The sequence below is a fragment of the Giardia intestinalis genome, chromosome 4 (assembly GCF_000002435.2).
Source record: "Giardia intestinalis strain WB C6 chromosome 4, whole genome shotgun sequence".
In the NCBI taxonomy this organism is placed as follows: domain Eukaryota; phylum Fornicata; order Diplomonadida; family Hexamitidae; genus Giardia; species Giardia duodenalis.
In genome coordinates, this window is record NC_051859.1 from 1498585 (window position 1) to 1510737 (window position 12153).

At 44.5% G+C, this 12153-nt stretch overlaps 4 protein-coding genes across 4 annotated transcripts; 1 reads left to right on the forward strand and 3 right to left on the reverse strand.

The window, feature by feature from the left end:
* Positions 1-73: 73 nt before the first annotated feature.
* Positions 74-1477, forward strand: GL50803_00101309 (uncharacterized protein; the record flags this gene model as incomplete). Its single annotated transcript, XM_038045599.1, has 1 exon — positions 74-1477. One exon carries the CDS (start codon positions 74-76, stop codon positions 1475-1477), a length of 1404 nt encoding a protein of 467 aa, XP_037902007.1.
* Positions 1478-1488: 11 nt separating this feature from the next.
* GL50803_0013735 (Ankyrin repeat protein 1) lies at positions 1489-4830 on the reverse strand (the record flags this gene model as incomplete). The annotated part of the gene is made up of 1 exon (XM_001706081.1): positions 1489-4830. The coding sequence occupies one exon, from the start codon at positions 4828-4830 to the stop codon at positions 1489-1491; it is 3342 nt and encodes a 1113-aa protein (XP_001706133.1).
* A 56-nt stretch (positions 4831-4886) lies between these two features.
* GL50803_0016370 (putative Transcriptional activator) lies at positions 4887-10466 on the reverse strand (the record flags this gene model as incomplete). Its single annotated transcript, XM_001706082.1, has 1 exon — positions 4887-10466. One exon carries the CDS (start codon positions 10464-10466, stop codon positions 4887-4889), a length of 5580 nt encoding a protein of 1859 aa, XP_001706134.1.
* A 94-nt stretch (positions 10467-10560) lies between these two features.
* Positions 10561-11952, reverse strand: GL50803_0016369 (uncharacterized protein; the record flags this gene model as incomplete). The annotated part of the gene is made up of 1 exon (XM_038045860.1): positions 10561-11952. One exon carries the CDS (start codon positions 11950-11952, stop codon positions 10561-10563), a length of 1392 nt encoding a protein of 463 aa, XP_037902008.1.
* Between the last annotated feature and the right edge of the window lie 201 nt (positions 11953-12153).

Sequence of the window (12153 nt, forward strand, 5' to 3'; positions counted from 1 at the left end):
TATTTCTCTGGTTTGTTAAGCATTTTTTATCAAAACATTGAAAGTATCGGTTGAAAAACACTTTGCGATTCATATGCTCCCCAAGACAGATGTTACAGGTACAAAAACGAAGCCCTTGAGACCTATGGACCCGGGGCTTCGATACATCCAAGTATCAGCTTTGCCCCTGAGCACACCGATTATTCATTGTGCGCGGCCATTTTCCGCTGATACTAACAGACATCGCATGTCTCCTCTAGCCTTTCATTCCTACCGACATAGTACGCCTCCATCCTCGCGGCAAGTACTCAACATTTCTGCTCCAACGGCGTCTACAAAACCCGATTTACCATACTTTATAGATCCATGCATAGACCAATATGCCAATTTAGATTTGACAGAGCCGTCAAGCCCGCGCCCTTCAAGGACTCCGACTACAAGTGAGGAGCCGATAAGATACAATACATATATCCCACACCCTCGGTTCAGAGGCCCTAATAAGCTAACTCATAACATCAGTGAACCCCGTGACCCTGTTTTAGGAGAGTCTGTACTTTTTAACGAGATTAGTTTGGAGCGAGCACGGATAAATCCGGTAGTCATAACTGGCACCTTTCCATTCAATGAAGATTTGACAGTTTCTCAGTCCCTGCCAACACGAATTCTATCTGCTTCCACCTCCACTGCAGCAGCCCCAAGTCCATATAAAAATTTAGCCACCGCGCGCTCTATACCCATCATTACATTCCCAAAGAAGGAGAATAAGAGCGCCCACCTTGGTGCCTTTCTAGATGTGCCTTTGCTGACAGTAGAGGCAAGCATTTCTAAAGCTCCAAACCCCAAGAGTTATATAGAGCAGGAGATGCTTGGCCTTAAACTAAGCCATACTCCAGATATTCTCCACAAGGAACCTATTAATGAAGTGATTCAACGACGACGTACCCAACTGAAAAAGACCGTCATTGAGACAGTTAGTGACATGAGTCTACACAATGCAAAGTCGCCTCATCTTGATCATCTATCTATCAACAGCGTCAGCAGCCCACAAGAGCAATCCATAATCAAGGAGCAACGAGGGGGGATTCCATCACGCATCACAAACGACACTAGGAGGTATAGAAACGGGTATAGCAGTCAACTATCGCACCGCTCGTTCGCAACAGCTACAGATATATATAGTTCTGAGAGTCTTGCACCAGAAATATCGGTGGATTCGCCACTAACTAAAAACCACATCGATACAGAGGATGATATTAAAATATTCACCACTCGTGCTTCTCCGATTAATGATGAGCTTTCCGGATGTGTAATTGACCAGAAGCAAGTGTCGAGTTCTTATGAACCAAGTAGCGACACACGGCCAAAAACATCTCCAAACATCTGCTGTTTATCTGTCAAGCCATTAACTCAAACAAGTAACATTGATAAATCGCAACGAGAATTGTCTAGTATGCTAGAATTATTAGATAATCGCATGTATCCGCAAAAAAGGCAGTGAGCTTGTCTTCGCTAGGGATACTGCTCTGTTGGTGTAAGAATATACTGTTGGAGTATTTGAATTATGCGGTTTTTGCAAGTAGGATCCACACTCTTATGACAATTGATCGCCCAGTCTAATGCAGTTAGACCGTTTTTATCCACGAGGCTGTGTTCCCTTGGAGCAAGGAGACTAACACACATACCGTACCCATAATAAGCTGCGTACATTAATGCCGTTACGCGGGAGCCGACCAGCCCTGCAGTCTCTACACACATACCGCCTTCTAATTCAATGAGGGCCTCGACAATCATTGGATGGTTGGCTCTTGTTGCAAGCATCAGGGCAGTATGATGCTCCTGATTCCGCATTCGTGCCTCTGCTCCCTTTAGCATGTTGACTGCATCTACCTTGTTGTTCACCGCAGCCAACATAAGTGCTGTAGCTCCTTGAGTATTTGTTATTTTCTTTTCGATGTCTAGTAGGATTCTTATCGTATCTGCATGACCCCTCTCAGCTGCATACATTAGAGCAGTGCACCCACTCATGTCTCGCAATCCGCCTTGTACATGTCTAAAGCAATATACCCGAACTATATCATTGCGCATTGCAGCTTCCATTAGTTCAGTTTTTCTGCCACCAATCCGGACTAATTCTTCTGACGAGTATCCTTCGTATGGAATAAGCATGTCTGCAATAGCATAGTTCTGTGCAGAAATGGCAATATCAATTGCTCTTCGCCCATCTGCACGACTCAGTCCAGCTTCACACTGGATCAGAAGACGCGCAAACTCTGGCTCATTATGCTCAGCTGCAAGCATTAAAGCCGTGACTCCATTCTCCATTGCTTCTCCAGCTAAGCTTAGGTTAGCATAAAATTTCTCTCGGTCACCGTTCACAACCGATGTCATGAGATCTGTAGGCACATTAGATGCATACACCATCGACTTGGTTAGCTTCTCCGACAAGATAGATTCCAATTTGCTCGGAGAAGTGGATACTATTGGCATAGTTGGAAGAGAGCTTATCTGATGATCAAAAGAATTTCTACCAACAGGTTGATAACTACGTGGTATCTGAACAGACTTGACTCCTCTCTCTCTACCACTCCCGCTTGATTGCTTGGCTGAATAGTGTCCACGCTGTACTAGTGGACTAGGGGATCCATCAAGAGAAGGGCTACGCCAAGCTGATGCAACTGTGTGGCTTCTATGTACGTCGCCTTGATTGCCGTCGAGGTTTTCAACTGGTAGAGATATCAGATCAGACATGTTCAGAGATTCTTGCGTAAGCTGCGCAGATCTAGTGACATGTGAACGCGCAAAGGGGTTTATAACTGGTGGTCTGTGAGTTGAATTAATAGTAGACTGGAAGGTTCTATAAGCACGACATGTATTTAGTTCTTTTTCCACCAGCTGATGCTTTAGTTCCAGTTGGGTATAAGCAGCACGTATGGATTCGTATTTATGTAGTAGTACTTTATATTTATTGGCAATATTTTCTTGCTCTATTCTATAACTGCGTTCCACGGATCCATATGAAATCAGGGATCGCTTGATACTCTGCATCTGAGACTCTAGAGCTCTATTCTTCTTTTGTAACAGACTCACTTCTGCATTTGCCGTCTTCATCGTGCGCTCTTCTGATAGAGTACTTTCTAGTGCGGCAATTCTCTCCTGGTAACCAGCAAGCTCTCCCATCATTCTTTTGTTGCTTTCTTCTGCGTTTGCTAGCTTTTGCATTAGTACATTTTGCTCCATCTCCATGGCTACGTACTTTGGCTCGGATTCCATGGCTTTTTTGAGATTTTGTGCTAACAAGGCATTGGAAGACTTCAGCTTGCTTAGCTCATATTCCATAACGCGGACACTTGTCTCTAATACACCATCAGCGGCCGCGTCACGTGTGGAATGTTCTAAATTAGATAATTGTTCCTTCAATGCGGCATTTCTCTGCGACGATTCTGCTAGGCGAGTAGTAAGCTCTTCTATTGTGGCCTTAGATATATTGAGATTTTCCATCAAGTTATCTTCTATGCAATCATGCACCTGTACCCCAGTATTGACATAGGTGATAGAGGTTAATGCATCATCTAGGTTATATTGTGTTGTGACATCTCTTCCTGGTGTGTCTGCCTTTTTCTCTAACATAGAAATCTTATTCTGCTTTTCTCGCAGCCGTTCCTCTAACATAGCAATTTGTACGTCCTTTTCAACGCCTGTGTCATCGCCTACGTATTTTGTGCGTTCCATAATAGTTAGTAGGTCTTCAACATTGTTAATACTCAGCTCTTCATCTCCCATGGAAATTACATTGTTAGACACACTCTCATCAGTACCCTCTGTGATGGCAGCTATCTTGGCCCGAAGGGCTACTCTAAGAACGTAAATTTCCCTTTTCTGATCTTCGATTGTGGACAGTGAGAGCTGCAGCTTTTCACGCATTTCGGCCTTGATTCGTTGGAAGTCCGACAGGTGCTGTTGCATCGTTTCTATAAGATTCTTCTCCTCAGTCTGCTTACTCTTTAGCTCACTGTTTTGGAGCTGTAGTTTGTCAACTAAATCTGACGTGGACGTGCTTGCTATTATCTTTACCAAAGAAGGAGCTCTATCAGGCTTAGGCAAGGGGGCAGACGTCTGGACTTGTAACTTAACGGATGTATCTGTGATTGGAGGAGATATTGTGTCCAATTGTGGGGTCAAATTGTCAGAAAAAATATCAAAAGAGTCTACAGAAGAGTGAGTGTCTGATGCCTCTGGATTAGGTGATTCATTAGTCACCGTAAAGATATGTCCGTTACTATTTTTCTTAATGTATTCTGGCAGTGCTTCACCAAAATGTCGAACAACAAGCTCTTCAAATTCAGCTAAGTTTTGTCGCTTGACAAAAAGGGAAGCTTTGTTTAAGGATTGCCAACTGTATGTAAATTTGCTCATAAGTATCCTTACGGCTTTAAAATGACCTCGTGTTAGAGCTAACTCAAGGGCTGTCTTTCCATCTGCACCACGTACGTCCTCCATGTATTCATTTTCAAGTAAAAAGCGAAGGCAGCGGGGCGCATTATAGGTAATCGATAGAGTTGTAAGGCTTTGGCCTTTAGAAGATAGTTTCTGTTCTAAAGGATACAGGTGAACGAAAATATCTATGTAGTCATTTTTCAAGGAGGCAACCAAGGCCGTCATGCCGTCATTAGAGATAAGTCCTACCTCGTCTGGAAGAAGTAACTCTAGAATTTCTGAGTGTCCCGCCCTGGCCGCATACATCAGTGCCGTTCTACCCCATCTATCAACTGTCTTCCTGAACTTGTTCCGATTAAGTCGTATAAATTCTGTGTCGCCTGAGTATGCTGCTTCGAACCACGCAAGTTTGTCCATGGGCTCCAAGAGGACGATAAGGTTATCAAGCCAATGTGTAGAATTTATTCCTCATCTCATTTGTCTCCTTTGGACGGAAGAAGAAGGTCCAGATAGTCGTCTCTCGTCATACGTCGCACATTAGTCTTGCTAGGCTGGTTATCATAGGCATCCACATGCACCAGATTTCCGAATTCATCACGTCTCTGTCCTCGAAGGACCAACTCTTGGACAATCTCCTTGCTTCTTGCTTTTTCCAATATCTTCTCGTCAATGCTGCCTTCTGTGACAAGCCGATAGATAACGACTGACTTCTTCTGACCTAAACGATGAACCCGGTCCATTGCCTGGGCATCTTGTGTGGGGTTCCAATCATTTTCATAGAAGATAACAGTGCTTGCCCTTGTCAAGTTAAGACCTAAAGATGCTGCCCTTGTGCTCAGTAGGAAAACAAAGATGGTGTCATCCGTCATAAAGCGCTCTACAATCTGCCCTCGCTTATTTACCGCATCACCTCCGTCCAAGCGCACGTAGTTGTAGCGCCTGAAAACTAGGTAGTCCTCTAGAAGATCAAGCATTTTGGTCATCTGACAATAGATCAAAACAGGCTCACGCGTCTTGTACAGGTTGTGCAGAAGTTTATCGAGGGCTGTCAGTTTTCCTGAGTCCTTTATTAGACGGAGAACAGACTTAGAATAAACGGGGCAGTTTAGCAAAGAGTTGCTTACGTACTTTTGATCATATAGCTTAAGAGGAAGGTAGGACTGAGGTGTAATTAGAGATCCCATAAACGTGCTTTCTCGATAAAGCTCCTCGCCTCGCAGGAGAGCCTGTACGTCGTGAGTATGCATCGGTTTAAAGATAGTCGGGATATGGACCTGAGGTTGCAGCCCAAAGACCTTAGGTGCTATAGCATCATAGACCAACAAATGATTGAGATGTTGGCTTTCTAGAAAATCGTTTGCCGCCTTTATCAGCCAATGCTGCTTGAACTGATGCAGCGCCAGGAGATCCCTCTGAGTATACCTTACATGATATTCTTTAGAAAGTGTATTAGTGAAAACACAGCTAGTCTTTTCGATGGCAAAGTGCTCAGCTGAGGTGTCTGATTGGCCGTTTTCAAGGGCATCAGAAACCAAGAGATGAGACATTGGAGAAACTATTAAAAGACTGGAAGGATTAACCAAGATGGATGGCAGCGTTGATGAGAAAGTACTAGAAAGAATCGATCTATCAAAAGACATGAGCTGGCTTCCAATTAGACTATACAGATGTAACACTATAGAAAACCTTGTTTCATACTTCGTGTCGAAGGGGAAATGTGCTATCATCGGGAATAGAGCTGGCCATGCTGCATTGTGTGCAATAAGCAAAGGACAATATGCTAAGAACCCCAAATCCTGAACCGAAAGGGCTAAAAATCTCGAAATTGTCCGCAAAACAGGTACATCAGTATTCCAAATGTTAAAGTATTTTGCTATGGTACACTCTAGGATCTTTTGAGCGAGGTCACTACAGAATCCAAGGAGAACAGGTGAGGGAAGGGAAAGTTCTATGTCACTACATGCGTTCGATGGGTTGATGCGACGTCCAATATAATTGGCGCGTGCTATATCTGGTATTCCTATCTTGACAAAGATATCTGTAAACGCCTCTACATCGCTCTGCGCAGTACGCTTGAAAATTAAATCTCTACGCGCATTAAGCAGCTTACTATTTCCTAAAGAATCGTCTGCTCCTGTAGCTACTAGTGAAGACTGGGAATCAACTGTGGATATCTGGTCTCCATCAAGTTGGAACACTCCAGGAAGATCACTCAACCCAGAAATAAGTGGCATACTAGAAGTCGTAGGAAGCACAGCATCTTGGGCAGCAGGTCCATTGTGAATAGAAGATAGTGATGACACCCCGGCCAGACCAGAGGTCTGACTGGATGTAGATACACGACGCAAGTTTTTCTGCTGCTTCTGGCCAGCTGCCACCAAGCCTGTTGCTGAGGTCACAGTTGATAGTCTGTCATCGTCATCATCAGGGTCTCCCTCCATGTCAGCCTTCATAACCTCTAAGTACTTTGTTCCTTGGCACCATCTAGACTGTGAGATGAAGAAATAAAGCATAAACGGACCCACGGAACTAGTGTGTTCAAAGAGATCTGGATGGCAGCATATTTTTCTCAATTGCATGACAATATTTCTAATGTCTGCGTCATCTTTAGAGCTGCGCATGGTATCTAGGGAAAACTGCTGCTGAACAGTCTTGTACAACCGTGCCTGATGATAGCTCATTGAGCACTTGATAATTATTTCTTTCTTTGATCCCAGATCCTTCTCTACATCTCCTTTTACACGGCGTAAAACAAAGGGTGCAAGGATTCCCTGAAGGCGGCGAAGTTGGTCTGCATTTAACTTGACTGCACCAAGCCTACTAGCTGCAGACTCAATATCTTTACTAAACCACTCTGCAAAGTCATCCTTCCGCTCGAAAAGCTCTGGCATGACAAAGTGCAATAAAGCCCAGAGCTCTTCGAGTGAGTTCTGAATAGGCGTACCACTCAGCAACACCTTGCAGCGCGACTTGTACTTCATGATAGTCCTCCAACGTTGCGTTCCACTGGACTTAATAAGCTGGGCTTCGTCCAGCACTATTGTCTTCCACGGTATCGCTGCAAGGGTCTTTATGTCAGACACTGCTATCTGATATGAAGTTATAACAACATGTAAGATTGAGTCGGATTTCCCCAGGACACTTTCGTTCTTTTCCATGGCAGTATCTATGTTGTGGCCAAAGTTCAGAGTCGTGGCCCATCCACGTTTGATGAGCATCCTTTCCCGCTGGGTTCCCCAATACGGCCACAAAAGTAAACTAGGCACAAACTTCTTAAGCTCCTTTATCCAGTTTATCAGAAGAGAGTTGGGTGCTATGATTAGGAACGGGCCATGATAATGATACTTTTCGACCAGATGTTGAAAAAATGCAATTGTTTGGACAGATTTTCCCAGCCCCATTTCATCTGATAGAATGGAATTTAGTTCCAGTTCAAACCGATTGACAAGCCATGAGAAACCGATAATTTGGTATTTCTTAAGCTTGCCAATAAACTTCGTCGGCTGCTTCTTTAAGTCAATATTGAGCCCGCTTATGTTTAGAGTCCTTGGATTATCCTTTGCCTTTGAAAGCGCCTCTTCTTCGTCAGTGTACTCGTTCTCAAGGTCTTCTCGTAGAATCTTTAGTTTAAACAAATCGGTGCTATCCAGGTTTGCCTTTTCCGCTCCTGTGTTCACCAGAGTCACCCCTGTTTTAGATTTTATATTATCAAATGTGTATTGTTCGGTCTGCCTTATCAAAAAGTCAAGCCTCTCTCTTTGATGCTTCTCCTGTAGTTGCTCTGCTCTTTTAGACTCTAGCTTAACTCGAATTTTAGAGTCTCTGTTGTAAGCGTCGCGTCCCTCTCTCAGTAGCCTCTTATACGTTGATATTTGGTCTTTTACTACGCGACGGATTCTGGCTAACTCTGCGCCAGGCGCGAATGCTTGTTTGTTACTACGAAGACGCTTCATCATGTGCTTTGTGGCATAGGAAATCAACCTGTTCTGGATTGTTGTTGCTGTTATCACATGTGGTGGTAGAAAAGCCTTGTTTCGCTGTAATCGTTCTTCAAATGAATAATTTGTATAGTCGAAGAGGGTTACCGCACTATCGATATATTCGTCTGTATGATTGTATAGCGTCTTAAACTCAGTGGTGCTACCAATTGCTAGTTGACTGAGCGAATTGATCGTGAGTATCCCCCCGTCGGTAGTACCTGGATTTAGACCTAAGGCACTCCCTTGATGGAGGGCGTCTGTCAGAGCCCAGGCTGCGGAGTGACTATTGCCTATATCCTTAAGATCGGAGGACTGGTCATGGCTGCGAGATCTCTTTTGAACGTCTGGTACCGTTCGTCGCTTTGTCCGTGATGATTTCAGGGATGTGTCATGGTGGCGAAGGGTAGAAACACGAAGCGGCTTAAGAGGAATCGAGCGTTGAAGAAAGGTACTGTTACTAAGTGCTTCCTTGGTACAATAAGATGATAGTTGTGGGTCGTAGTGAAACTCCTTCCCTGTATTACTTATCAGAGACGACGGTGTTTCAGTAAGCAATGGATACAGACAAGCATGTGGGGTGATACTGTGTAATCCATAGTCTTCATACCAAGAAAGGCTACCACGACAGAACTGCACCCAAGAGGGATATGGAAGGGCACTTATATTTTGTGAATAGCGCTCTTTGGCATCTATGTAAAGAAGTCGTTGGGAAAATCCACCATAGTTCTTAAGATTAGTGCCCAGCTTCTTGCACAAAGTAAGAGTAAGAAGCAAGGATTCTTCATTGGTCATGACCTCAAGTGTACTAAGAACAGATGAATCAAGTGCAGTAAGACCAACAGCTACATTGGTCTGTAAAATTTGTGACTGAATGGATGTGTCACTGAGAAGAAAAAGCAGCGCGTTGTACGATGTGAATACTTGGCTAAAGTTCTCAAGCAAAGGCAAATGAAGGAATTGCATAGATGTGAGCATGTCTTGATCTTCATGTTCAATGGCAGGTGATTGGAAAAAAGAAATAGAGTGCAAAGTATAAAGATTGCTGAAGTCAGAGACCCTCTCAAATAAGAGCTGGGCTAACCCAATATATGAGGTAAAGAAGAGAGAAAGGAAGCAAAGATAGATATTTGCCGAAAACTGGGAAGACTGGAAGGTCGACGGAACTAACAGAAGATATGCTTGGGGCCGGTCAGTAAGGACCTGCAGAGACCAGAATTCATTGGCTGATAATGTTGCTGCAGTGCTAGTTCTAAAACAAGGAGGAGTGCTGCTATCAAGACCAAAGGAACGTGTCAGCATGGAGCTTGCATGCTTGATACATTGAAACAACAATCTGTGGATGTCAACAAAAATTGTGCTGGTATCACGAGGAACTTTAGAGACTAAATTTGAGGGCAGTGACAGAATATCTGCTATACTTACCTCTGTATATGGTTCTGCACGGTTTGAGGAAAGGTAGAATATACTCCAATCAATACAGCATGGTCTTTGTAGCAAGTTATCAAACGAATATGTTGGGGTAGGAAGTACTGGAGCGGTACCCACGGGAGCGTCCATGACGTCCAAGGATGTATGTACACATGTCAGTAGAAACTTCTCTGTGTCGTCGTTAATTGGAGGAAAAGGATCTTCCATGGGAGCAAGTGCGCGTTCTCCTTGTAGATATTCGCATATTTCAAAGGTACACGAGGAGATAACATCTGCAGAAAGATTCTCGCAATCATATGGTCTCGAGAGAGGAGGCATCGAAAGACGGCCGTAGTGATCAAGAGCTTCCAACTGTATGCGAGATAGGAGCTCTCTCTGCTGGATAGCAATCGAGTGGTAAAGCTCAGTCCAAGTATCTCGATCATAAAAGAGTTGCTGAATGTCCTTAGCTTCCTGCGGTTTCTCTGGAGCAGGGCATGCGGACGTTTCGTTGGAAGGCGCGTGTGATGCAGCATACGCCAAAGAAGGCCCAACCCGCTGCGGGAGAACATACATTTGATAAAGGTGCTGTGCAAGCTCTCTAGGGGACAGTGCAGATGTACCACAAGACTGCGGGGCCACCGAGCTCCTGGAAAGTGGGTCCATACAAGGGGGAAGATCCGTTAACGATCAGCTTTTCCAGATAAAAATCAAAATAGAATGTACTCCAGTGATAGCTCCCTCTAAGCACTAAAACCCGTTATTGGGAGGCCTGAACACGGGAAGCCAGGAGGATCCTCTTCTCCCGCTTTTCAACCACTACTATTTCTCCACTATCGGTGCGTCCTACCTCACGAGTATAATCTTCGGTGATGGCGTTAGGGTTTTCGTGAGGAGCACATACATCTATCATTAGTGCTGTAAATGCGCTCTTGCTCCATCGCTGTTGGATATCGAGCAGTTCAAATGCCCTGTTAAGCGGATTGCTACTCAAATGGGAACGCTCTATGTACATAAACTGAGACTCAACTGAAAGATTGCGCTCTGGTGCCATCCAGCAGGCTGATGTGTCAACGCTCCTTAGGTCCCGTAAACTCCTTGGGGCCAGAAGATCCACATAAGCTATAATGGGCAATGAAAATATCTCGCTGACCTTTTGCGCTAGCTGCTCTCCCAGCATTGCCTCTTCCATGTAAGCCAAAAGGAAGTCGTGAGGAAGAGATATCTCACCCACCTTGGAAACAATAGCTTTAAGTGTGAATTCAATTACGTGAATACCTGCTTTGGTCATGTGTATCCCGGACTGAGTGATAAAGGAGAGTACAATGCTTGCAAGTATCTGCCTGGAACTCAAGCGTATTGCAGTTTGAGGGCTTAAATGTAGACTCGTTGGGTCAGAGACAAACCCAGCCAATTTCTCCAGTGACAGTATACACCCATCGATGGCATTAGAAAGAGATATTATTGCGTGGGCAGCTACTCCCCAGGAGACCCCTGGAAGAACGCGCTGTATGATGTCTACCAGAGCAGCTAGTGGTATTGATGGAGTGCACCAGGATAAAGTGCTTTGATCTGCTCCAAGACCACTCGGATCGCCTCCTAGAAATATGGCCAGTATCTCGGCAACTTTACCGGTATGGAAGCGGGCAAGAGGATACTCCCCATTGGCAGCAAATAGGCAACGCTCTGAATTAGCGTCTAGATCACACGGAAGCATAGCAAGGGATGCCAAGTAGGTACAGACATCTCTCTTTGTGCCAATATAATTAGATTCTGAAAGAAGCCTAGATAGATAGATGGGCGCAACAATGTTGCTTCCCAACTTTTGGGCGACGCAGCGCCTCAGAATACTGTTCACAATTGGTGGGCACGGGTCTAATTCAACAACTGACCCAAATACACACAGAACACCGTATGTCTGTGATGATTCCGAGGCTTCACTGGGGGATGTTATAAGGAATCGTGTATTACTGCTGTCACGAGCAAGAAGCTTGTATATATGTGTGTCTGTGATGTAGTATGCCTGTGAGCCCTCAGACATTGCGACAACTTGACCGTTGCATTCATTTTCTAAATCAGATGGGAGCTGCATAACAATGTACTCTGTTGAGGTATACTCCAGAGTGCTTGGAGCATGGATGAGACAGGTCATACACCCAGTACCAATCAGACTACTGCAGGACACTAGTGGTATAGATGGTAGGCCGACCGGCTAGAGAACGATGCCCTGGAAATTATTAGCAAGGGCACGTGCTTGATGGTTAACATTTCAAATGCTTTTAGATGGTCACTAAGGACTGGGCGTACCATAGACTACATCAGCCCACGACCAAAGTAGTTCCTAAGGTAATGT